The sequence below is a fragment of the Taudactylus pleione genome, unplaced genomic scaffold (genome assembly GCF_031769625.1).
Source record: "Taudactylus pleione unplaced genomic scaffold, aTauple2 ptg000487l, whole genome shotgun sequence".
Lineage (NCBI taxonomy): Eukaryota > Metazoa > Chordata > Amphibia > Anura > Myobatrachidae > Taudactylus > Taudactylus pleione.
In genome coordinates this window covers 3,262,791-3,286,831 of record NW_028284889.1, presented here as the reverse complement: position 1 = coordinate 3,286,831, position 24,041 = coordinate 3,262,791, and the positions used below count along the sequence as shown (strand labels likewise).

Below are 24,041 nucleotides of genomic sequence, written 5' to 3'. Positions count from 1 at the left end.
TGACGCTGGTAAGGTAAGCGTCGGTATCCAGACCGCTGGGATGCCGAACGCATACCTATTGTGCTAGCCATCATTGTGCAAGCCACCTTGCCCAACGTTGCAGGGTTTTCTTCTTTTTTTTTTTTTCCCTCTGTCCTCACTTGCCTGCTCATATCCTCTTCTATCCCCAGACTTCCTGTCTATTGGAGCATACACACAGTCAGATTTGTCAGATCTGTCAGATGAACAATTTTACCAAAGATTTGAACGATTTTTGACTGCATTAAAATGAATGGAATCGTTCAAGTCTGACTGCAAACACATCAGATGTCAGATATCGTTATCTGACCATCGGGAACGTGCATTGTTCATCGTGCATCTGACAGATATGAACGATTGATTAATTTTTTTAAATCGTTATCGTTCAGATCTGAAGGAAAATCTGACGGTGTGTATGCACCATAACCCTCATTTCTGTCCACCCTTCCTATCCTGTCACTCTCAACTCTTGGTCTTGCTCTCTCTTCACTGGTATGTTCCTCTCATCTCTGTCTGCCCCTTCAAGTCTCTATTTAATCTGAATTCACACCCTCTCCCCATCTCACTGACCTGTCTCTTCCCCGCCCCCCCTCTTCTGCCATTATCAGGGGGGAGGTTCAGGCAGGCAATCCTGGTGGGCAATTCTACAGGGCTCTGGATGCCTATAGGATTGGAAAGTCTTTCTCACTTACCTCTGTCCCCCCACCATCTCTTTCTCATGGAGGTGTGGGTGTCGTGGGGGGGGGGGGGGGGGGCTGCAGGTGGGATGACACTGACAGGAGGGAACATTCCTCCTTACATCTGTGCAGTGGTGGGGGTGTTTCCCTGCAGCGTCTTATTGCACCTTTGCCAGACTCTCCAGTAGGAGATTATTTAATAGATTGGTTTGATTGACCGTGTTTTAATAACAAAAACTAAAACACAACTTTTCAACACAAAGGCATATAGATAATTTATACCCGTTTCCCATCGCTATTGGCAGGTTGCACCCGGTATTTGTACACGCGTCGATTCTGGGTGTGACCCGTCTGAGACCCCTTTCAGACTTGTAGCACGGCAATAATGCCGGGTTGATGATGTCACCGCCATCGCTGCTGAGCCGGCGCTTTGGGATGATCTCATCTCCAAGCACCACCTCTCCCTATGCAGTGAACGGTACCCTGGCCGGAGTTCAACCATGCTCGTTACTGAAATGCCGGGTCCTTTCACACTGCGCAGTAACCTGGGTTGCTGCGCGTTCATGTGCAGTAACCCAGGTTATTTTATGGCAGTGTGAAAGGGGTAACAAACCTGTTTTGTTTTAATGCAAACAAGGATGTTTCTTATGAATAAGGATCTGTGTGACCTAACGATGTGGAGTTTGTATGTTGTCTCTTCAAGGCTCCCCTACAGTTCAGGATTTAGAGAGATTCATGGGTGATCACAGGTGGTTAAATCAAATTGACTGAGGTACTAATTAAGTCACCTGTGCTCAACCAAGGCTATCGCTAAAACCTGAATTGTTGGGGAGCCTTGAGGATCGCGTTTGGGAACCTCTGCCCTAGGGTGTCTTATATAATAGAAATTGATGTGCATCTATGTATTTTGTTCTAAAATAAACTGTTTATTTAGATTATGACAAAATTCATGCAAGCGCGCCGAAGACCAGCCAAGTACATGAAGAGGAAACATAAAGGAAAGAAAGCAAAAGCTCCCAGTTCTAATCCAGTGGGGTAAGTGTCATGTTCCAAGGTCAATAGACTTGGATAATGTGGTCTCATTGACTTTCTATTTTTATTTTTTACATCCTGACTTACTTATACTTTACCACAATGAATGTGCCATAGGTGAAGGAATATATGTGAATGTAGTGTTACTATTGTTTAAATTGAGATGTGTAGAAAAATCCAAATTACTAAAGATGTGAGACAAGAATGATTGAACTAGACACAAAATCGGGTGTATTATTTTTCTATTCCTTCAGTGAGTATATAACCATTTGTTACAAGCACATTTCACATATAGGGGTCTAGTTACTAAGCAGTGGTAGGAGATAGAGTGAAAAGTGATAAGGTGCCAGCCAATCAGCTCCCAGCTGTAATTTCACAGGCTGTGTTTGAAAAATGACAGTTGGGAGCTGATTGGCTGGCACCTTATCACTTTTCACTCTGTCTCCTAACACTGCTTAGTAACTAGACCCCATAATCTTTATGGTTGCACTCTTTTTGTTATAACATAAGGCTATTACAGAATTCATAATGGCCAAACTTTTCATCAAAGCCATTCCTGTAAAAGAGTGCAAATGAAAAATGTTGCCCATTTTCTATGACACCTGTATAGCTGCGTACACACTAAATGATATCGTTCAGTGCAGGCACCCTCCCTCATCCACGAACCTGCATGACCTTTTGATATGGTCAGGCTGGACTGCTGGTTTGGGCGATGAACAATGTAGCCAACCACCAGCGGGAGCGCGCATCGCTGGTCGTTGACGGCATACACACTGATCGATATTGTGAACGATATCGTTTGCGTTCAATCGCTCATAATATCGGCTAGCGTGTACACGGCTTTACTCACATTAGCACCTTCAGTTTGATACCAGTCTCCTCTTCAGCTTCCGAATCTAACGAAAACCAGTAATACAGTCATGGAGATTTTAATAAATGAGGCTACACCATTTACATAATGTTTAATCCATGCATGCAGTGGTATGTTCTAGCTTCTTTGACACCCTGTCTTTGGGCTTGATCTGAGGACAAGCACAATATATACAAAACAAAGGGAAGATGCAGTGGATGGCACTATTGTATTTAGGTGAATAAACATACAAATGGATGATGCTTCCCATATGTTTCTGTGGCTATGAAGATTCTCTTAATAGGTAAATGAAACAAAAGAAGATAACTTTGTGTAAGAGGGTTAACACAGAGGTTGGTAGCACATAGGGACACTGAATGAGTTACCACCTAAATAAGGTATAAATAGCTTCAGGGGTGATTTCCCTATTGCTCCCCCAAAGTATATGCTTACAGGAAAAAGGGTGGTGTAAGTGCGTATCACAGATTTTTTCTTTGGTCCCTTAATCAGTAATTGGGTGATGTTCAACGCTGCTGTAAGTCAACGTTAAAAAGATACTGGGAGGCTCCGTTTCCTCCTTTCTATTTAGGTTTGTTGCTGTCCTGGTGGTTGAATCCCAATTGAGAAATAGATTCAAAGTCAGAAGCCCAAATGTGCCAATGTGTTCTGAGCAAGGCCAATGTTATTCCTCTAAGAATTCTCCGTTACCTAGCTTCAATCCTTGGAATTTGAAAGAGCTCTAGAAATTTGCTGTTAATGACCCCAGAACAAATAATTTGTTTCACTGTCAGAAACATATATTGTTACAGGGTTCACTGAGTGTTAAAAAATTCCCATTTGTGCCTACTGTATCTTCTCTTTGCAGAGTATTGGAACAAACGGATGGAAAGCTACCATGGGATTTGAATTTGATCACGTCTGTAGGGTTTAGATTCCCAATTGTACAAAATACAGTGTTTTCCATAATGAATGCCTTTATATCTGTATATTTGTGGAGCTATAACAGTGTGAAAAAGGTATGTACATTTAAATACAGTTAAACCTATTTGACTATCCGTACAAGTCTGTAACTTTTGAAAGCTTAAATGCTGCATACCTTGCAAAAATATAAAGGCGGAACATGAGAAAAAAAAAAAAAACATTAAACATTTTGTGTATATGGTTAAGACTTCTCTGTGAAATCGTATGTAGTGTTACTTAGCTGAGTACAAGCTATCGCATTATTGGCTTCGTGATGCGGCCTTTAATAAATTTACAGACTGGAAAACTGGTGTGCCCAGAAAAATGCTTTTCTCCTGATCACAGCGTTGCCTCATATATCCAAGTTCTAATAATGTATTTGTATATTGTCCTGGTTATTAGTTTATATACTGAAACTTGTATTTTCATTTAAGTGATTCTGTAACCCTTTCTATTAAACCTTTAATCCATAAATATATATATTAGTGACCCACACTGGCTTCGCACAGGAGCAATTTCATCTGACCAAAGCCCCCTGCATCTCACAACAACATACACTATGTCACCACAGTCCCCTGTATCTCACCATAACCCCCTGCTTCTCACTCCTGCCCCCTGCATCTAACCAGTGTCACCACAACCCCCACTGCTTGCTGCCCTGCAGCTGGCTTGGGCACAGACCCTGGGATGTTTTGGGTAGGGCAGGAGGATCATGGATCAGAGATTTGTATTGCAAATACCGTAAGCATTGTCAGCAGCATGTTCCTGGGGTTGGGGCACCTGTGCATATTTCCGCAGCACCCATGCTCGCCCTTTCCCAGTTGCCGAACATGGCAATGAGCAAAATTCTCTTTGCACAATATACCCTGTATTTCCTGGACTTTCTGTTGAGCTTCCATGCCATGGTGCCCCTGTCCGAGAACATCGCTGACTTCCATGGGAGGTGCCTCTTGTTCACCGACGACGTGTGGCTGGGCGAGAACATCACACGGGAGCACTTCACGGTGGAGGAGTGGCGGCCGGAGTACGCCTGCAGATTCAGCGTAGAGATGGACATTGGAATCTGATGGTTACTAATCATCGATGTTTTTGTTCCTATTGTAGTATTTTTACCCTTTGATGGTGGCGGTCCGATGTTTGCCATTATTGAATGGAAATCATTCGATAGTGTTTTCGATGGTTGTTTGTTTTTATTAAGTTCCTGATAGCTATGCCTCGTTGGCTATTGTGCCTGCATCAGGGCATCTTCATTCGTTCGTTGGAGGTGGTTTCTCACTCTGTCTGCCTCAGATGTGACCCTGTTCAGTCCCTGACTCCCTACCCTCTCGTCAATCAGAGTGCATCCCTTGGCTCTGCAGCAGCAGTCACTCACTCACACAGCGCAACAGTATTTTCTGTGACTTGCTTCATTCCAAGCCTCTGTTTCAGATGCTCTCTTGCTGTTTTTGGCACACTGACCAGATCCTATACAGCAGCTTGGTGCAAGATTTTTTTCTCTGACTTAGCTACACTAAAATTGTCACTGCTCTGTTCCCTTTTGTCACAGATGAATGGTTCATACACCTAAACCTTCCTCGACAAATGCTGTCTAGAATAGTGAACACCCTAAAAAAAAAAACATCCAGTGGTTCAAGAGATAAGGCCGAACAGACAGACCCTTAAATCGTGGACTTTTATTTACATATATATTCATTACTGTATGTATATATAATCAGATTAATGTGTATATTTTTCTTTCCAGACCCTTATTTTAATAAAAAATACATTAGTTCCATCGCTCATCTGCCGGCGTGAACTGCGCATACTGAGACAACGCTTACATAAACTTGAAACTGAGTTTCCCAAGCTGCAGTTGGCACTTCAGGTGAGCTCTAAATCATCTACTTACTCAACAGGTAAAGAAAGCAGAACAGTTGGCACAGCATTGCTGGTAACACTACTTTAAAGGCAGAAACCATAATCTGTGCTTTGTGGTGGATTCCTTTATTTGTTTTCCCTTTTTGTTTCTTAAAGACTAAAGTCACACTGATGACCAAAGTGCATATGTATGCTAGTCACAGAACATGGTGCTTACACGCTCGTGTTGCTTGAACATAGGTTACAGAGTATGTACCAAGTTCCGTTAACATGAGCAGAAATGCATCATGAACTTTGCTGTCATAGTACATACAGTATATTAATACGGTGACAGGAGCTTACCATGTACACTGTGTATGCAATAAGCAGAGTTTTCCTGTGGCTAGCATACATGCATGCACAAAGCACCTGTGTGACCTTTAAACTTAAATTAAAAAAAAATAAAGTATTTTTTCAGTGATGGTGATAGTGTAGGAGCTATTGTATGAATGCCTGGAGCAGATATTAATATTTATTTTTTGCTTATGTAGCCCCAGTTCAAATCCTTTTAAAATGAACAATATGTACACTATATAATTTTTTAGAGCTCAAAAGTTAAAACCAAATTCATAACTTCATGGAACATCCAGCTACCAAAGTGGCAAATGATGCTTCAGCCCTATATGGTTAGAGAAATGGACCAAGTAATTGGATAGGAAACAAAGCCGTTCACTTGTATAAGGCTTTGGTTACATATACATTTTTGTTGTACTGGTAACAAGGAGTTAGCGTTGCCTTTTACTTTACAAACTGCAACTATTAAATGCTTGTTCATTTTGTTCCAGAATAAAGAAACCAGTTCAACTCTCTCAGGAAGTTCTTGCTGCTGTAGTTGCCGGCAAGCGACAACTGTATCATCTATAAAAGAGTCTAATGTGCAAGCTGTGGCTGAGATTCCTCTGCTCTCTCTCCCACCACCACCACCACCACCTCCTCCTCCACCGCCTCCGCCACCAGGTCCTCCTCCAACCTTCACGCTGCTAAAACGTCTGCCTGTTCTGAAGAAAGTAGAAAGCATCCGACCACCAAAGGTTGGTAGCATCTCCAGTAGTTAAGTAAGATTTTCATAACGTAAATGCCTTTAGTATTATGCTGGCCATATACCTGCGTGACCAGCATCAGATCAGATTCACCATCCGACTCCCCGGAGCTCCCTGGGAGTCCCGGCGGCATATTTGTTGTTTTTTGTACGATCGATCGTGTGCCTCACGTGCTCATCAGGGAAAAAGTAATTGAAATGACTTGAATGGATGCATGATGCATCACATGCTCAAAATACATGGTACGATCTGCACACGATACAATGGAACATATGGACTGCACATCTGATAATACGATCCGTTTTAGGAGCTGCGGGAGCGCGCATTGGATTGTATCTTACTCCAAAAATTCACAAATTCCACACGATCCATCGTAAGACTCGTCAAAAATCGGGCAATCTGCCCAAAATCGTTCAGGTGTATGGCCAGCATTAGTCTATCATTTTCATAATAGAGGTGTTAACCTTCCTGCGTACAACTGTCATGGGATAACAGCCCTACTGTTCCCTCCTATATATGTAGCCAGGTAGTTGGAGGATGAAAGAGTCACAGTAAAAAGGTTGACAAGTAATAGGTCAACACCAGATGGTCGACAGGGACAAAGGTTCGAAATGGATGTAGGTCGACAGGTACAAAAGGGTGACATGGAAATGTTTGACACATTGTTTTTTTAGGTTTAGGCACTTACCTTAGGATTAGGCTCTAGGAGGGACAGTTAGGGTTAGGCACTTATCTCTATGGTTAGGGGTAGGCACTAGGGGGGACAGTTTGGCACCAAGGTGAGGGTTAGGGTGAAGATTAATGTTGGGGAAAAAAACACGTGTCGAGCAGTCACATGTCGACCTATTGTCCCTGTCGATATCTGGTGCCAACCTATTGCTTGTCAATCTATTGATCCACACCCTACCCCAGGTACAGGGGAGCATGCTAAGGCCACACCCTCTTAGCAGGAGAAATCCTTTTGCTCAGCCAAACAATGGATGAGTAAGACATCTCATTCCTATTACTGAAAGATAACCTATTTATATGTATTTACAATATTACAAATTCCATGTATGTGAGTGAATAAACAGATTCAGCTCAAGGCATGTCATCAGGGTCATACGAGGTGGACAGACAATGAGACATTGGGTAGAGAGGAGCCTGCCTGTAAGAGCGTACATTCTAGAGGAGGTGGTAACTCGCGAACCCTAGTTTGCAACTCCTGGTTCCATAGAACTAGAGTTAAGTGTAAAACTAGTAGTAACAGACCTGGGGATACACATACATCCCAGATGTAGGAACAATACACCTCTTGTTAGAGTAGTATGTCTTATGCTTAAATACATTGTGTCATACTCTCTCATTTCCTTTTGAATTTGTTTTCCTAAAAAAGTTTATTTTATTGGTATGTTAACCTAGTAACAAACTGTAATTAATTTTTATAGGTGGCACCTACAAGACAAGAAGGACCCATTCCAATTACACTTAAAGACCTTCTGAATGTCAAATTAAGGAAGGCTAGAGACCACATAGAGAGACAACAAGTAAGTTTCACTGAGCTGTAAGCAGTTTTATAAATCCTAGTCGGTAGCAGTAGTTTATTATATGGCTGAATACAGATCCATTGTTTGAATATACTGTATATGTTTTATGCTATATGCTTTTAAGTACAGTAGTCGGTCCTTAGGTTTATTATTTCATTGGAATTACTGTATGTGAAAGTTCACTATGATTTTAAAAGTCTTGCAGGTCTAGCTTATTGATATTTGTTTACATTTAATGAGTTTGGCTGAGGCTTTCTTGGTTATAGACCATCTTGGTCACTGATGGCCAATAATATAGCTGCTTGTAGCACCGGAGCAGGTAGCCGTGTTCAGTATGTAGTACTCTGGAAACTGTATGCAGTCATAGTGGATACAAGTACAGTGGCATCAATATGGGATGCGGAGCGTATTGATCTCACCATCCGAGGGGGTAATGCCAAAATGCCGGCTACTCCTCAGTGACCGAAAACCAGGCACCGCACTGTGATGTCATTGTGCAGGAGGGAGAGTCTCTGGATGCAGCTCATAATCTCCATGAGTGCTGGGCACACCCCCAGAGTGATTAAAAGAGGAAGGGGGTGGGGGGGAGCATGCTAATGCCACAACCTCTTTTTCAGGCGTGCAAGGGGCCATATTTGGTGTACTAGGCGACACTGACCCCAATGACATCACTGATAAAGTACATTGTAGACAATGTTCTTGCCCCCTTCAAAGGCTAAGTAAAGCATTTTAACACTGTAAGCAGTCTCAAATGCTGCTTTGACAGGGATCTATATCGTGGTGCTGGAATTATGGTGCCGACAAGAACATTAACTACAAAATTCCTGTCGACATAACTTACCCAACCCCTGGAAACACTTAAGTAGAGAACATAGTGATTATAACATACCGATTTGTCGTATATCATATGTAGTGATCTCTTCAATTAATAAATATATATATAACAGTAGTAATCATTATGTCTTAGCACGAGCAAGTAATATTAAAATGTTCACACATAACTACAGATTAATATTACATGATATGAAACTATTGTATTTATTATTTTGAATGTTGTATAGAGGTTAAATTTAAATAATTGTATAGCTATACTAATCTCTCAAATGGGCTCTAATAATTACATCTTTAGGTGGGATCACATAGAAGTGAAGGTATGCCACTGATCAACTTATCAGAATTACAAGGTGTAAATCTAAAGAAGGCCTCCAAGATGCCGCCAAAGCGTCTCACAAATGTTTTTAAGTAAGTTGTTTACCTTGTAATACACTATATAGACAAAAGTGATTGGACACCCCTGCCAAGCAAAATGCATACCATTGCACACAAGTTCCAAATGGCCAGTAATGTAGTTTTGACAAGAACACTTCAGGCCCATGCCCATGCAGTTTTATGGAAAGAGCAAATGTTTTTATCAGGAAAACAATACCACCTGTCATGTTTTTAGGGCGAAGCTGGACTGGTATACAGAAAATTTGGTAACCCGAAGGGACTGGCCAGCTCAGATCTTAACCCCACTGAGAACCTTTGAGACGAATTGGATCGAGTGGTACGTTCTAAGCCAACTCAACCTTCTTCAGTGTCACAATTGGTCACTCTACTTAAAGGCGGAATGGCAAAACATACTGGGCAGATGTATGAAGCTCTGGAATGTGATAAAGTGAGAGTGATAAACGATCAACCACTCAGCTCCCAACTATCAAGTTACAGGCTGGGTTTGAAAAATTAGAGTTATGGTAGACTTACCTTGATAACTCCTTTTCTTCGAGGTCCACAAGGATACCATGGGGATAATGTGGTTGGAGAGATCCAGGTACCAAACAGTTAAAGTTTTCATCTCCCAGGATTCCTCTGGTCCTCATCCATATATATACCCCACCCCTAGCCACAGGCTTTCAGTTGTTTGGTGTGGCAGGATTAAGATGCACCTTTGTGATAGGGGACTGCTCAGGCAGTCCTAAGCTTTATTTTATTTTTATGTTCTTTGGGCTGGCAGTACTAAGCGTCTAAATTACTCCATCTACCTCCGCCGGGCCGCAATACCAGTAACAGGGCTGGTGATTCTGGCAGGTCTCAGCTGAGCGTGCTAGCAGCGATGCTGGGACCCGGACTGCAACTGGACGCACGGAGATGTCGGGTTAGGCGATTCCTCGCTTACGAGGAATCATGCATGGCAATCCTTGCTTCCGGCACCGGAAGCCATTGCAGTCAGGGCCCGGGAGCATCCACGTCCTCACTAGATCGCCGGGGCCTTATCAGCAGCAGACTCATCTGCTGCCATGAGGCTAGCGTACCCGGCCGGTTGATGCAGCTACTGTTCACTCTAGGTCCGGCGGCTGGAGCAAGGGCACTTCTATGCTTGCTGAAGGGCGCGCCCCAGAAAAGGAGGCGTGGTCAATGAAAAAGGGGCATGTCTTTATGATGCGTCGCCGTTTAGTCACTCTTGGAGGCGTGCCCGGCTGCTGGGCAGCCCCCAAGTGCCGCGGTAACTGTGAATGGATCCCGGGCGGTGACCAATGCTCTGCCATTTTCCCCACCCGTGGGACACTGTGGGTGGAGGACAGAACCCACAGGCTGTTTCACCGTGGCACGCCGGTCTGAGGGCAGGGTGCTTTCTGCTCTTCAGAAATAGGGCAAGGCGTAGCGCCCCGCTGAAACAGCCTAGCGGGAACACTATGCAGCTTTGGGAGAGGTAGGCGTTCCCCTGGCAGCTCCGACTCAGACGCAGAACCATGAAAGGTTTTCGCAAGCCTGGGTTGTTCTGCCTACCCTCCACGTGTATATGAGATGTTCACAGTCCACTACCTGTGCGCTTCTGTAGCTGTTGGACTCAGGAGGGTTTGTGTCAGTCTTCCTGTATACCTCTCCCCTGGTTAAGGTATATAGTGCTCTATATGTTACCATTCCTGGTGTTTGTGTAGTTGTTTTAGAGTCTATTGTAATTATATTACAAATGCATTGTATGTGACTGTTTGCTAGCTGCTGCATTGATACTGTCTTTTATTTCTGTCTGTCAATTATAGCCATCACTGTTTTTCTCTACATCCCTGTGGGGTGGAGGTTTTCTTTGGGTACTTCATGTTCACTAAGTATTTGTGAAGGCTGCCACATAACATTGCATTTATTGCCTTTATTTTGAACATGTCAAAATATAAAGGTAAACGGGAGGGGTAGGCCCCTGTGTTGGTTTCATGTAAATCCTGTATGGCCTGCTTTGTCCCCTCAGGATGTAAAGGATGGTTTGTGTGTTGTCTTGTTATAAAGAGCCACCTCACCAGTCCAGTTTACCTGTCCCTGGACAAGAGCCATCTTGGGTATCCTCTTTGTCCCAGGTAATGAAGCAGGTTGTGGATCGTAAGGCTGCTCCCACACTGCCTCCTTGGATGGGGTGTCCACAGCATGCCATGTTTGCACTTCCTATGCATCCTTCCTGGAAGGATGTTTATGGCCATTCTAGTCAGAGTATAGAGCCATCTAATGTTGAACGCAGACCGGTAGTTACTAAGGCGCCTAAGCGCAAGTTATCTTTTTATCAGTATGCTCAACATATGGATTCAGACGCATCATAAGAGGAATAAGATGATGCTCAGGGTTCCTCTCCTGGGTCTAGCTCGGGGGAGGAGGGCCATCCGTTCACAGTGGATTTTCCTTCTTTGGCGAGGGCGGTTAAATCTATTCGGGATGATGAACCAGTTCATAGTAAGAAGGCTCCAGTGTTTAAGCACCACCGGAAAGTGGCCAAAACTGAGTTTCCTATATTTGAACGGCTCACTGAGCTTATGGAAGATGCATGGGGTAACCCTGACAAACTGTTTATGTGAATAAAAGTATAACATTGTTGTATCCTTTCCCAGCTTCTGTATGTACTAACCCTCGGCCTGATGGGACGGGCCTCCTCCTGGGGGATCCTTGGGTGGGAGGCCGACTTCTTCAGTTTGCGGATTACTGACGTCGGACAACAGATGTCTGGGTCCAAGAAGTGGTCTCTCAGGGTATGCTCTCACTTTCAGGAGGCATCCTCCCCAGAAGTTTTTTTTTTGCACAGATCCTCCATCAGATGCGGTCAAGGCCTTGGTCCTTCAGGAAGCTATTCACTCCCTGCTGCAGGCAGGGGTAATAATCTTGGTTCCTGTGTTGCAACAAGGAAGGGGTTATTATTCCAATCTATTCTTGGTTCTGAACCCGAATGGGGCTCATTGCCCTATTCTAAATCTAAAAACCCTCAACAGATTATCCATGTACCCAAGTTTTGTATGGAAACTCTCTGGTCAATTATTTTGGCAATGCAGTCTGGGCATTTATATGGTTTCCCTGGACATTCAGGATGCATATCTGCATGTTCCTATTATGCCATCCTACCAACAATTTTTTCTGTTTGCTGTCCTTCAGCAACATTACCAATTTCAGGCACTACCCTTTTGGCCTATCTACAGCTCCCTGGTTATTTACCAAAATAATGACGGCCTATCTCAGGCGTCAGGGAGTCAGAATACTACCATATCTGGATGACCTTCTGATATTGATGCAGCTTTATACAACCATCTTCAACTGATCATAGCCTGCCTACAAAATCACGGCTGGATCATCAATTAGAAGAAATCATCGCTTTCTCCAACACAGCAGATGGTACATCTGGGAGCTCTTCTGGATTCTTGGGCACAAAAGGTGTTTCTGCCAGAGGACAAGATTGCAGCCCTATCATTGCGAATACCCAAGGTGCTACACAAGCGAAGGGTATCCATTCTGTAAACGATGCAGGTCCTGGGATTAATAGTATCCACCTTAGACATGGTGGGGTATGCTCAGTTCCATTCCAGGCCTCTGCAAAGATTGATTCTCTCCAGGTGGAACGGACAGTATCCTCTAATAAGGTCCCAGAGAATCCTCCTCACTCCAGAGGTTCGTCACTCCCTCCTGTGGTGGCTGAAAAATGACCATCTGAAGAAAGGGCGCCCATTCTGGATTCCAAATTGGGTGCTTCTCGCCATGGATGCCAGTCTTCACGGATGGGGGGCAGTGACAGGTCATTACAACTTTCAGGGAAGATGGACAAAACTGGAAAGTCATCTGCCAATAAGCATTCTGGAACTACGAGCAGTATAGAAAAGCACTTATCATGGCACAGGACCTGCTCCAGGGCAATCCGGTCCAGATCCAGTCCGACATTGCGACTACAGTGGCCTATCTCAACCATCAGGGAGGCACAAGAAGTTATGCAGCCATAAAAGAAGTGACAAAGGTTCTGATTTGGGCAGAACGTCATCTTCCGGCAATATTCATAACGGGAATACTCAATTGGGAAGCAGACTTCCTAAGTCGCCAAGACATACACGCCGAAGAGTGGTCTCTCCATCCTGGAGTGTTTCAGCTCCTGGTAAACAAATGGGGTCTACCAGAAATAGATCTCATGGCCTCACTTCACAACCACAAGATCTCAGGTACGGGTCCAGGTCCAGAGACTCATCAGTAGCCTTTGTGGACGCACTGGCAGTAAGATGGGACTTCAAGCTGGCGTATCTCTTTCCTCTGATTTCCCTCCTCCCAAGAGTTCAGTGAATTCAAGCAGGATGGCGGAACAGTAATACTGGTGGCTTCGGCTTGGCCCAGACGTCATTGGTTCACCAATATTCAGAATCTATACATAGACAGTCGGCCTCTTCTGTGGCAGGAGCAAAGGGTTTTTCCAGTTCTGTAATTCAGCTGATGCTTAGGGCACAGAAGCCTGCCTCAGCCCGCATCTATTACAGGGTTTGGCATTCTTTTGGTCAATGGTGTTCCCACAGAAAATATGATCCTAAGGTGTTTAAGATTTCCAGGGTACTGGCTTTTTTTCTCCAGGCAGGTTTAGACTTGGAGTCTCCACCTGGCCACTTTGAGAGTTTCTGCACTAGCAGTCTGGTTCCAGAGGAAGTTTGCCTCATTACCAGATGTTAGAATTTTTATTCAAGGAGTTCTGAGAGTTCACACTCTTTTTGTTCCACCAGTAGCACCATGTGGGATTCGTCTTTGGTTCTTAAGGGGCTACAAGCTCACCCATTTGATCCTCTGGACTCTGTAGATTTGAAATGGTTGACAGCGTAGACACTTTTTTATTTTCCTCGCTATCTGTTCTGCATGCAGAGTCTCTGATTTGGCAGCACTTTCTTGTCACTCCCCATTTTCTATTTTTCACTTGGATAGAGCTGTTCTTCTTACAAGGGATGGTTACCTTCCTATGGTAGTGTCCCGTTTCATGTAAATGAAGAAATTGTAGGTCCAGCTTTTCAGGCTCCAGATCTTTCTGTAGGTGAAGCCTCCCTGGATGTAGTTCGTGCACTCTGTATCTATGTGGAGCATACAAAATCAGATGCTCTTTTTGTTTTATATGATTTTCACAAATGAGAATGGCCAGCTAACAAGCAGACTCTGGCAAGACTGCTACTCATGACTATCTCTCCGGTGTACACACAGGTTGATCTCCCTGTCCAAAGCATGGTGACAACACATTCTTCTCTGTATGTAGGGCCATCGTGGGCATTTAGTCGTGGTGCCTCTGCTGAACAATTGTGTAAGGCAGCCACATGGTCATCTGTCCACACTTTTCTTAGGTTCTGTGCCTTTGATACTTTTGCCTCTCAAGATGCTTCCTTTGGGCGACGAGTTCTCCTTTCTGCTCAGGAGCGTCCCCCACCCTAGGGGTACTGCTTTAGGACATCCCCATGGTATCCTTGTGGATCCATATGGACCCTGAAGAAGAAAATTAGAGTTATGGTAGACTTACCTTGAGAACTCCTTTTTCTTCGAGGTCCACAGGGCAGCCACCCTGACGCACCTGGCTGCATGGGTAATTTTTTCTTGTGTAAGAGTGTTTCTGGTGTACGATTGCTCTTCCTTCTCCTCTTTCCTTCTCCTGCCTTGAGGCTTGTCAACAAAACTGAAGGCCTGTGACTAGGGGTGGGGTATATATGGATGAGAACACGAGGCATCCTGGGAGCTGAAAGCTTTAACTATTTGGTACCTGGATCTCTCCAACCACATTATCCCCATGGTATCCCTGTGGACCCTATGGACCTCGAAGAAAAGGAGTGATCAAGGTAAGTCTACCATAACTCTAATTTCTCCTTCATCCACTAGGGGACACTGGAGCTTCATGACAGTGGGGTATAGACGGTGGGTTGAGTTGAGCCTGGCACTTTAAAAATCTACAAGTGTGACTGGCTCCTCCCCCTCTATGCCCCATCAACCCCAGTTTTTAGAATGTGCCCGAGTAGAGCCGGTGCACAGGGGCTGTCTCCAGCCCTTATATTAATTTTTATATGATTTGTAAAAGAATCAAGCAAGAGGACAGGCAGACTGTTAGCTGTGACAGTCTGCCTGCATCGTGGGAGCCGCCAGAGAGGGGACCACACGGCTACTGCAGCCTGTGTCCGGTCACCCTATGGAGGGGAGGCTGCTTTAGGCAGTTAGGAGTCATCAGACTCAGCGGGGCCCGCCACAGCTACCACTGGCTTGTGTCCGGGTCCCCGCTCTCCCCTCACTGCCCAGCGCTCTGGCCGCAGCAGCTCGGTGAGTAGCACACCTCTCCTGACTAGCAGGAGAGGTGAAAATAACTGCTGGGTCTGAAAACAGCGCGCGGCTGTCAGCCCCGCTGTCAGTTGCCACGCTGGTGTTGTGATAGAACACCGGCGCTGGCTGTTAGGTAGGCGCGCTCACAGCGGTCCTGCCTCTGCGTGCCGGTGCTTGTGTAAAAGGCACCGGCACGGTTATCACTGGGGCGGTCGTGCCGCTTGCCCCCGCTGTTAGTGCGGGGACAGAACGTCCCACTGTATAAGTGTATGCCGCGCGCATACAAAGCGGCGGCCATTAGGGGAGGAGCTTATGGGTCCCTCCTCCTCTTCCTCCTTCACTGCCTGGGCTAGTTTGGCGCGCTCTGAACGGGAGTGGCGCCTCAGACTGCAGGCACTGAGCGGAGGGGGAGAGGAGCAGATGAGAGCATCTACAGGGGGTCTGTAAATACAGAGGGTGGTTTTAACTACTTTCTGGTCCTATTGATTGCTCCTCCCTTATATGCCTGTCTGCCCCTGTTACTGAGTTGCATTTTCTTGAAATTCTGCTCCTCTTATACTGCTCTGCATGCAATTTGAGTAGCATTATTATTGAAATTCTGCTCCTCCCTTATTGCTCTGTCTGCTCCCATACTTGAGTAGCATTATTATTGTAATTCTGCTTCTCCCTATACTTCTTCTGCATTCCTGAATTGTATGTGGTGCTTGTCTGTGAGTACATGATGACATCCAGGACAGAAAAAACTGCATCACAAAAGCTGTTTGCCTGCACTAAGTGCAGGAAGAAGTTTACCCATGCTCGCTCCGAAGGGTCTTCCCTGTGCGAGACATGTGAAGCAGACAGTGCTAACACGCAGTCTGTCACTCCCTCCTTCATAAATAGTTTGGCCGGGGTCATGGCGGACCTTTCTTCTGAATTAGCCGCTTCCCGTAGGGAACGGGAGTCTGCCAGAGATCTACCTGGCACATCTCACCCTTCTTTTCTAGCAGAACCAGCGTGGGCTCAGAATTTAGTCCGCTCGGTGAATAGCCTTGCTCAAGTGATGGGTTCTGCGTCTAAAGCTCCTGAAGCTACGGTAAGTCGCTCTTCTAAAAAGAGGGCTCTTCCGGCGGTTCTCCAGTCGGATGAGGATTCGGCAGCGGATCACTCGTCTCAGGAGGAAGGGGAGATGCTGGACGAATCAGACGTAGAGACTTACTCACAAGAACCTGAGGCATTGCAAGGTATTGACGCACTCATTCTAGCGGTAAGGGAAGTTCTTAAGATTTCTGGCCAGGAAGCTCCAGAATCGTTAGAAGACTCCTTATTTGCCAGGTCACAGAAGATGGCCGTCACATTCCCTGTTTCTCTCCAGTTGGATGAACAGATGACGGCAGCCTGGCAGAATCCGGACCGTAAATTCCAGATTCCTAAGCGTTTCTTCTCTCTTTACCCATTTCCTGCGGAAAATAGGAAGAGGTGGGAGACCCCGCCACCTGTGGATTCTTCGGTTTCTCGGTTGTCAAAGAAGACCACGTTACCTGTTCCAGGAGCTACTACATTGAAGGAAACCTCAGAGCGGAGATTAGAAACCACTTTGAAATCCATTTATACGGCCGCAGGTGCACTTCTCCGCCCGGCCTTGGTAGGATCTTGGGTCAACAAGGCTGTGGAAAAGTGGGCGGAACAATTGACTGAGGGTCTTAGATCCAGCACTCCGCGAGCAGATCTGATTACCTTGGCAGAACATATTCAGGAGTCTGCTGTATACTTAGGAGACGCCTCCAGAGATATCGGCCAGGTAGGCGCTAGGATTTCTGCTTCGGCGGTCTCTGCTCGCCGGGCACTTTGGCTTCGTGCCTGGCAAGCGGATGCGGAGTCAAAAAGAGCAGTGGAAGCTCTTCCTTTCACAGGCGATATTTTATTTGGTCCAGAGCTGGACAAATGGATTTCGCTGGCCACTGGAGGTAAGAGTACTTTTCTACCTTCATCAGCACCTCCTCCGTGTCGCTCGTTTAGGGGACCTTCCTTTCGTTCCTTTCGAGCATCGGCAAGATTTCAGGGACGATCGCGAGGTTCGTCTTCAGCGGGGCGAGGAGGCCGTACTAGAGGACGTCAAGCAAATATTGGCCGCCGTCCAGATCCCAAGCCAGCAGACAAGCCTGTGGCATGACGGGCTCCCATCCCATCTCGGAAATCCGAAGGTGGGGGCACGCCTCCAGCGTTTCTTGGAGGTTTGGAGACTGACTTCTCCAGACACTTGGGTTCGAAATCTGGTATCTCAGGGGTACAAGATCGAGTTCGCTTTCACTCCTCCTCGGCGTTATTTTACACCAGGTTTGCCCGTCGATCCCTTGAAGCAACTAATTTTGCGTCAAGCGATCGAGAAACTTTTGCTGGCCGAGGTCCTTGTGGCGGTTCCCACTGCACAAAGGCAACAAGGGTTTTACTCAAACCTTTTTGTGGTTCCGAAACCAGATGGGTCAGTCAGACCCATTTTGAATCTGAAATCATTGAACCAGTATCTTTCATTTCACAGGTTCAAGATGGAATCTCTCCATTCTGTCATTGCAGGACTAGAGGCAGAAGAGTTTCTGGTGTCGATAGATATCAAGGACGCCTATCTGCATGTCCCAATTTGGGTTCCTCACCAGGCTTTCCTCAGATTTGCCATCAGGGAAGCTCATTTCCAGTTTCAGGCCCTGCCATTCGGTCTCTCGTCAGCTCCCAGGGTATTCACCAAAGTGATGGCCGTCATGGTGTCTCACTTGCGCTCTCGGGGGGTGACGATAGTTCCGTACCTAGACGATTTACTCATCAAGGCTCCGACGGCAGAAGTCCTTTTACACCAAGTGTCCCTTACACATCAGATTCTCATTCAACATGGATGGATTGTGAACTTCCAGAAGTCTCAGTTGATGCCGTCCCAGAGACTTCAGTTCCTAGGAATGATTCTAGACACTGTTCTGCTTCGTATATTCTTGCCAAGGGACAAGGCCATAGCCATACAGGAGCTGGTTCGTCTAGTGCTCAGACCCAGGAAAGTATCTGTGCATCTTTGCATACGTCTCCTGGGGAAAATGGTGGCTTCCTTCGAGGCCATCCAATTCGGCAGATTTCACTCCAGAATATTTCAACTGGATCTTCTGTCTCAGTGGTCCGGGTCCCACCTACAGATGCATCGGCTGGTGCGTCTGTCTCCCCGGACCCGCATATCCTTGCTCTGGTGGCTTCGGACGGAGCATCTGTTAGCGGGTCGCCGCTTCGGAATTTGGAATTGGACCTTGGTCACCACGGACGCCAGCCTCCGCGGATGGGGAGCGGTGGTTCTGGACAATCACTTCCAGGGGCTTTGGTCGCAGCAGGAGTCCCTCTTACCAATCAATGTTCTCGAACTGCGGGCAGTCTACAGAGCTTTGATACAGGCTGCTCCTCTGTTACGAGGACTTCCGGTTCGGATACAATCAGACAACGCCACGGCAGTGGCATACATAAATCGCCAAGGGGGAACCCGCAGTCGGGTGGCAATGAGAGAAGCCAGTCGCATCCTTCTGTGGGCAGAAAGACACGTAGAGGTCATTTCAGCAGTGTTTATTCCGGGGGTCGACAACTGGGAAGCGGACTACCTCAGTCGTCAGGATCTTCATCCCGGGGAGTGGTCCCTTCATCCCGAGGTCTTTCATCAACTGGTTTGCAGATGGGGAAGCCACAGATAGACCTGATGGCATCTCGGATAAATCATCAACTACCCCTTTACTGCTCCAGGACCATGGATCCGGCAGCGGTGGGAGCGGATGCTTTACTGATCCCTTGGCCCTACAGCCTTGTGTACCTGTTCCCACCGTTTCCGCTCCTCCCTCGGATTCTCAAGCGGATCAAACGAGAGTCGTCCACCGTCATCCTAGTGGCTCCGGATTGGCCTCGTCGGGTTTGGTACTCCGATCTTTTATTCCTTCTGGCAGACGAACCTTGGCATCTTCCGCTACGATCGGACCTTCTACAACAGGGTCCATGTGTGTACCCGGATTTACGGCGGCTTCGTTTAACGGCGTGGCTATTGAGACCGCCGTCCTAAGAAGCCATGGAGTTCCTAGGTCGGTCATTCCTACCATGCTTAGGGCTAGAAAACCGGTAACATCAGCGCATTATCATCGCATTTGGAGGGCTTATATCTCCTGGTGTGAAGGTCGTGGATCCTCCACTTCCTCTTTTCATTTACCACGTCTTCTTCTTTTTCTTCAAAAAGGCCTCGATGCGGGGTTACGCTTGGGATCGCTTAAAGTGCAGATTTCTGCTCTTTCTATTTTTTTCCAGCGTCGCCTAGCTCTGATTCCGGAGGTTCAGACCTTTTTTCAAGGGGTTCTTAGAATTCAGCCCCCCTTTGTGCCACCCACGGCTCCTTGGGACCTGAATCTTGTTTTATCTTTTCTTCAGTCATCCACCTTTGAGCCTTTGCAGGAGGTGGAATTGAAGTATTTGACTTGGAAGATGATCCTTTTATTGGCCCTGGCTTCGGCCAGACGTGTGTCGGAACTTGGAGCCTTGTCCTGCCGTTCCCCTTACTTGATTTTTCACGAAGATCGGGCGGAACTTCGTACCCGGCCTTCCTTTTTGCCCAAGGTGGTCTCGGGTTTTCATCTGAATCAGCCGATTGTAGTGCCAGCGTTGTCGGACTCTTCTGGGGATTCTCACTCCTTGGATGTGGTTCGGGCACTTCGCATTTATGTGTCCCGTACTGAGGGGCTACGTAAATCAGAGGCTCTATTCGTCCTTTATAATGCTAATCGGCGTGGCTGGCCGGCGTCTAAACAAACTTTGGCCAGGTGGATTCGTCTGACTATTCGTCAGGCATATGTTGCTTCTGCTCGACCACCGCCGGTATCCATTTCTGCGCATTCTACGCGCTCTGTGGGTACTTCTTGGGCGGCACGTAGAGGTGTCTCGGCTTCACAGCTTTGTAGGGCAGCGACGTGGTCTTCGGTTCATACTTTTGTACGTTTCTACAGATTTTACACTTTTGCGGCTTCTGCTTCAAATTTTGGTCGTAGTGTCTTGCAGGGCGTTCAGCACTCTCCCCCCCAGGAGGGTAGCTTTGGGACGTCCCCACTGTCATGAAGCTCCAGTGTCCCCTAGTGGATGAAGGAGAAAACAGGATTTTGGTACTTACCGTTAAATCCATTTCTCCGATTCCACAGGGGACACTGGACGCCCACCCAGTGCTTCTTGCCTGTTCTCAGTTGTTTGTTCTGCTTCAGTTCTGTTGCAGTTTTGTCTGTTTTATTGTGTGACTGTTTATCACTGCAGCCTGCTGTGTTCTTGCAGTGTGTCAGTATGTTGGATGTTTCTTTTCCTGTTCTCCTTCTCTGTTCTTCAGTCTGTTCTCCGTCTCCTCTCGGGCTCAGTTCTTTAAAACTGGGGTTGATGGGGCATAGAGGGGGAGGAGCCAGTCACACTTGTAGATTTTTAAAGTGCCAGGCTCAACTCAACCCACCGTCTATACCCCACTGTCATGAAGCTCCAGTGTCCCCTGTGGAATCGGAGAAATGGATTTAACGGTAAGTACCAAAATCCTGTTTTTTCAAACCCAGCCTGTAACATGACAGTTGGGAGCTGAGTGGCTGGTCATTTCTCACTCTGCCCTTTATCACTTTCCAGAGCGTCATACATCTGCCTGCTGTTGTCCAGGAACTTGTGGACAGTTTGCCAAGGAGGGTGTCTGCAGTAATCACTGCACATGGTGGACCTACAAAATACTGACTTCAATAAAATCTCATTGATCTATTTACTGTCGGTATCCAATTACTTTTGTCTACATAGTGTATGTTCACAGCAAATTTACAAGCATTTATTTGTAGAATATGAACATATACATACAATTTATTGTTTGTTTGTTTTTGTTTTTATGTAGAAATGCCCTTAACAAAAGCCCACTGGATCTGAAACGACATCTTAGAAAAGTTAACATGGTGAGGTAAGTATGTGCTGTGCAAGGTGATCCATAGAGTTTGGTTAAGCTTCACTGATGCTCTGCTTGCAAAGTGAGCACAATTACTAGTGATTGCTCTCTGTGATCAGAATCCTCTTTGCTGCATGTGTGGGACACTATTAGTAAGGGACAGCGTATTTTGATACATATATATATATATATATATATATATATATATATATATATATGTGTGTGTGTGTATATGTGTATATATATATATATATATATATATATATATGTCCAATGGCACTCAATAGGCAATATTTGCTCCGGGTTTCAAACTCCAAAACCTTCAAATAGTATTCCAAAATAGGCGGCACTCAAAGACTCCAAATCAAGGTGAAGAAAAAAGCAGTTTAATTATATATATGTTTCCTGACGAAGGGGTGACTGACCCCGAAACGTTGATCTCCAATACACGTTTTTTCTATATATATATATGACCAGTTAGGGCAGCACTACCATGTAACCACACTTTTCTTGGTGCCTTCCATGCAAGCACCACGGTGGGAGCTCCAATATACAACACCTAGTTGGCGGCACTATAATAAACTGTCACTGCAGTTCGGTATCAGTTACTTGCTGCAGTGACAGTTTATTACAGAGTGCCCCCGACTAGGTGGTGTATGTGTGTGTATGCATGTATGTATGTGACCCTCGGCCCATGTCAGAATGCGTGACACTTCTCTCGTTGCTGCCCAACTTTGAGTGCCTCCTTGTGAGTGCTGTAAGCCAGTGTAGTGGCATTGTCGGACTGAACCTGTACAGGTTTCCCATGCTGGGCCAGTTTGAGGGCCCAGTAGACAGCTCGAAGTTCCTATCTGTTGATTGGCAGGGTTAATCTGACCGATGTCCAACGGCCCTGAAAGGAGTGCGGACCGGTCACTGCGCCCCAGCCTTGGAGACTGGCGTCCTTCGTTAGTATTACCCAGTCTGAGATCCCAAAGGGACGACCCTTGGTTAGATGAGATGTCTGTAGCTACCAAGATAGAGACATGCGCATGAGCACCATTGTCTGCGCTTTGATCCGATGTGTTAACCCGTTCCATCTGGAGAGGATCAGCCTTTGCAAAGGCCTGGAATGAAACTGAGCATATCCCACCATGTCGAAGGTGGACACCATGAATCCCAGAACTTGCATTGCTGAGTGGATCGACACTCGGCAATTGTGAAGACATCTGTGCACTCGTAGTTGAGGTGTGGAGATCTTGTCTGACTTCAGAAAGATTCTCTGATCCTGAGAATCCAGCAGGGCTCACAGATGAATCATTCTCTGTGAGGGATTCAGGGAGGACTTTTTCCAGTTGATTAGCCATCCGTGCTTGTGATGGAAAGCAATGGTTAGCTGTAGATGGCTTTGAAGCACTTCTGGGGATCCTGTTAAGAGCAGGTGGTCGTCCAGATACGGTAGCAGCCGGATACCCTGACCACGTGGTTGAGCCGCCATGATGGCCATAATTTTGGTAAACACCCGTGGAGCTGTGGACAGTCCAAAGGGCAGAGCCTGAAATTGGAAGTGTTGCTGTAGTAAAACCGGAGATAACACTGATGAGAGGGTGCTTATACGTACATGTAGGTACGCGTCCTGAATATCCAGCGATACCATAAAGTCTGCAAGCTCCATAGCTAGGATTATGGAGCGTAGGGTTTCCATCCTGAACCTTTTAGGAATTTGTTCAGGGATTTGAGATTGAGCATAGCCCAATGAGACCCTTCGGCTTCTGAACCAGAAAGAAAGTAGAATAATAACCAGTCCCTCGTTGAGATAGTGGGATTGGCATAATTACCCCTGCTTGCAGCAAGGACTGTATAGCTTTCTGGATTTATAAGGCCTTGTTCAGGTCTGAAGGAGGGCCTGTGTATAAAACTGGTGGGGAGGCCGTCTGAGAAAATGAGGACGTACCCGTGAGAGACCACTTCTCTTACCCAAGCATCCGAGGTGGTTTGACACCAGCACTGGGCGAACTGAAGAAGTCTGCCTCCCACTCTGGGATCCCCCAGATGGAGGCCCGGCTGAGGGTTTATCGTTGGGTTTAGAAGCAGAGCATCTGGTGTTCCAGATCTGCTCTGTCCTGGGTCTGGCGGCCGACTGCCTAGGAAAGGACTGGCCCTTAGGCTTTCCTTGAGGATGAAAGGACTTAAAAGATATAGGTCAAGGCCTTGTAGTAAAATGAGCTGAAGGCAGAAATGCCGTTTTTGATGCTGGCAATGTGGTTACAATCTTGTCAAGGTCAGGGCGAAACAAGATCTCCTCATTATAGGGTAATCCTTGAAGGCCTTTCTTGGAATCCGCATCAGCCTTCCATGAGCGCCGCCACAGGGTACGGCGGGCAGATAGTCGCGGTCGAAACCCTGGGGGTTAGGTGACTGCCATCAAATGTTGCTTTTCCAATATAGGAAGCTGCATCTCGAATGTCAGCAACAAGACATCCGATCCCTAGAAGCTTCTGAGGGAAAACTCTCTTCAAGTACATCAGCCCAGCTCTCTATAGCCTTAGCTACCCATGCGACAGCCATGGGTGAATGGGCAACAGT

The 24,041-nt window shown here is 46.2% G+C and overlaps 1 protein-coding gene across 7 annotated transcripts in view; it reads left to right on the top strand.

The window, feature by feature from the left end:
* PRR11 (proline rich 11) overlaps positions 1-24,041 on the top strand; it is a 61,948-nt gene that overhangs the window by 4,018 nt on the left and 33,889 nt on the right. For all 7 annotated transcript variants that reach the window (XR_015869985.1, XM_088449531.1, XM_088449529.1 and 4 more), the window contains 7 exons: positions 1,630-1,730; positions 3,443-3,593; positions 5,279-5,401; positions 6,219-6,464; positions 7,901-7,999; positions 9,129-9,241; positions 21,429-21,491. Coding sequence is in view for 6 of the 7 variants with exons in the window: in XM_088449527.1 (XP_088305653.1) it covers positions 1,630-1,730; positions 3,443-3,593; positions 5,279-5,401; positions 6,219-6,464; positions 7,901-7,999; positions 9,129-9,241; positions 21,429-21,491 (896 nt within the window). In the remaining variant the exon portion in view is untranslated. The remainder of the gene's footprint in view (positions 1-1,629; positions 1,731-3,442; positions 3,594-5,278; positions 5,402-6,218; positions 6,465-7,900; positions 8,000-9,128; positions 9,242-21,428; positions 21,492-24,041) is intronic.